At 61.4% G+C, this 1,608-nt stretch overlaps 1 protein-coding gene across 1 annotated transcript; it reads left to right on the top strand.

The window, feature by feature from the left end:
* The first annotated feature begins 263 nt into the window (after positions 1 to 263).
* Positions 264 to 1,166, top strand: LOC119273199 (agamous-like MADS-box protein AGL29). The gene has a single exon (XM_037554452.1). It carries the CDS (start codon positions 264 to 266, stop codon positions 1,164 to 1,166), a length of 903 nt encoding a protein of 300 aa, XP_037410349.1.
* Positions 1,167 to 1,608: the final 442 nt, after the last annotated feature.

Below are 1,608 nucleotides of genomic sequence, written 5' to 3' on the forward strand. Positions count from 1 at the left end.
CCGCTGCCGTACGAAGCGTACTGCAATGGGTAGGAGTGGTGCAGCGTACCAGGTGATACGTACGTAGTGACGTACATTTCGACGGGTGCCAGGCAGAGAATATATACAAGATCAATTTTTTATTGCCCTCAATCAAAAGTTTCAATGCAGTACCCAGCACACCGTGGCAATTCGCTCTCCGGCCGCTGCTATATAAACACCCCCGACCCTGAGAGAGATCTTCGTCCACCTCCTCCCTCCTCTTCCTTCAGCCACCCTGAGCAATGGCGCCCAAGCGGAAGGGTGGCAACGGCCGGAAGAAGACCGTCCTCCTCCCGATCGTCAAGGAAGACGCCCGCTATGTGTGCTTCTCAAAGCGCAAGCGGGGGCTGTTCAGCAAGGCCAGCGCGCTGTCCCTGCTCACCGGCGCCCAGGTGGCCGCCGTCGTCTTCTCGCCCAGCGGCAAGGTCTTCTTCTTCGCCCACCCCTCCGTCGACGCCGTCGTCAACCCCTTCATGGCGGGGGACGCCGCGTTGGTGAAGGCCGCCGCCGCCGACAACGGGTTGCAGACGCTGCAGCTGCAGCACGGCGAGATGCGCTCCGAGCTGGCGGACCAGAAGAAGCGGAAGAAGCGCGCTGAGGAGGCCCTGGACAAGGAGCGCGCTGCTGGGGACCAGATTGCCTCGTGGCTCCACCCCGACGCGCGCGACATGGGGCATGATGACATGGCAGCCTTCGCCGCCGCGCTCTTGCAGGTCCAGGCCGCCGTCTCCGGACGCGCCAACCAGGTTCTCGTCGAGGCCTTTCGCGTCGACATCAGCCGTATGCTCCAGGTGCCCCAGCCGCCGCCCCCTCCGCTCCAGCTCTTCGGTGCCAGCACCTTTGAGTTCGGTAGCAGCAGCAGCAGCGCCAACGCCGGGATGGAGATGCCACCGCCGCCTGACTTCCCCGCAGTGATGGGGATGCAGCAGTTGGTTATGGAGATGCCACCGCAGCCAGGGTTCGAGGGAGGGATGAAGATGATGCCGCTGCAGGAGTTCGTCGCCGGGATGCAGATGGTGCAGCAGCAGGGGCTCGGGCCGAACGCCGACTTCCCCTACCGAGGAGAAGAAAGACACCAGACAGAGTCCGATCGAGTCGGAGTCTCAGTTACTATAATCCAAATAAATCGTGCAAGATCCATGTAAGATCCATCTACTGGGTCCAAGATCTATGCATTAGTTGTTTCAATCAATTATATTTATGGCATTGTAATCTTTTTTGTATCGGCAGTACAATGGCTGGAAATTCATGAATGAAATACTATTAGGGTCCGAATAACTGCCACACGTGTGGCATGGACGGAAACCCGCCCGCACGCCTCGTGTGGCATGGACGGGAACCGGCCGCACTACCACGTCCGCGCGCACAAAAGCATGGCCCGCACGTCCGGTGTGTGGCACCCCCGCCCCACTGCCCCGTCCGGGCCGGACGACCCGCTGCCCGCACGACCCAGCCGTTTCCGGCCTCCGATCCATCCCCTCTCTCGTCTGCCGCCATCGTGCCCCACCTCTCGAACCCCGACCTCTGTCGCCAGCCATCTCTGGTTGCCATGGCAGATCCGTAGGGCGCTCCCACCGCAAACCACAC

The sequence above is a fragment of the Triticum dicoccoides genome, chromosome 3A, assembly GCF_002162155.2.
Source record: "Triticum dicoccoides isolate Atlit2015 ecotype Zavitan chromosome 3A, WEW_v2.0, whole genome shotgun sequence".
NCBI classification, from domain to species: Eukaryota; Viridiplantae; Streptophyta; class Magnoliopsida; order Poales; family Poaceae; genus Triticum; species Triticum dicoccoides.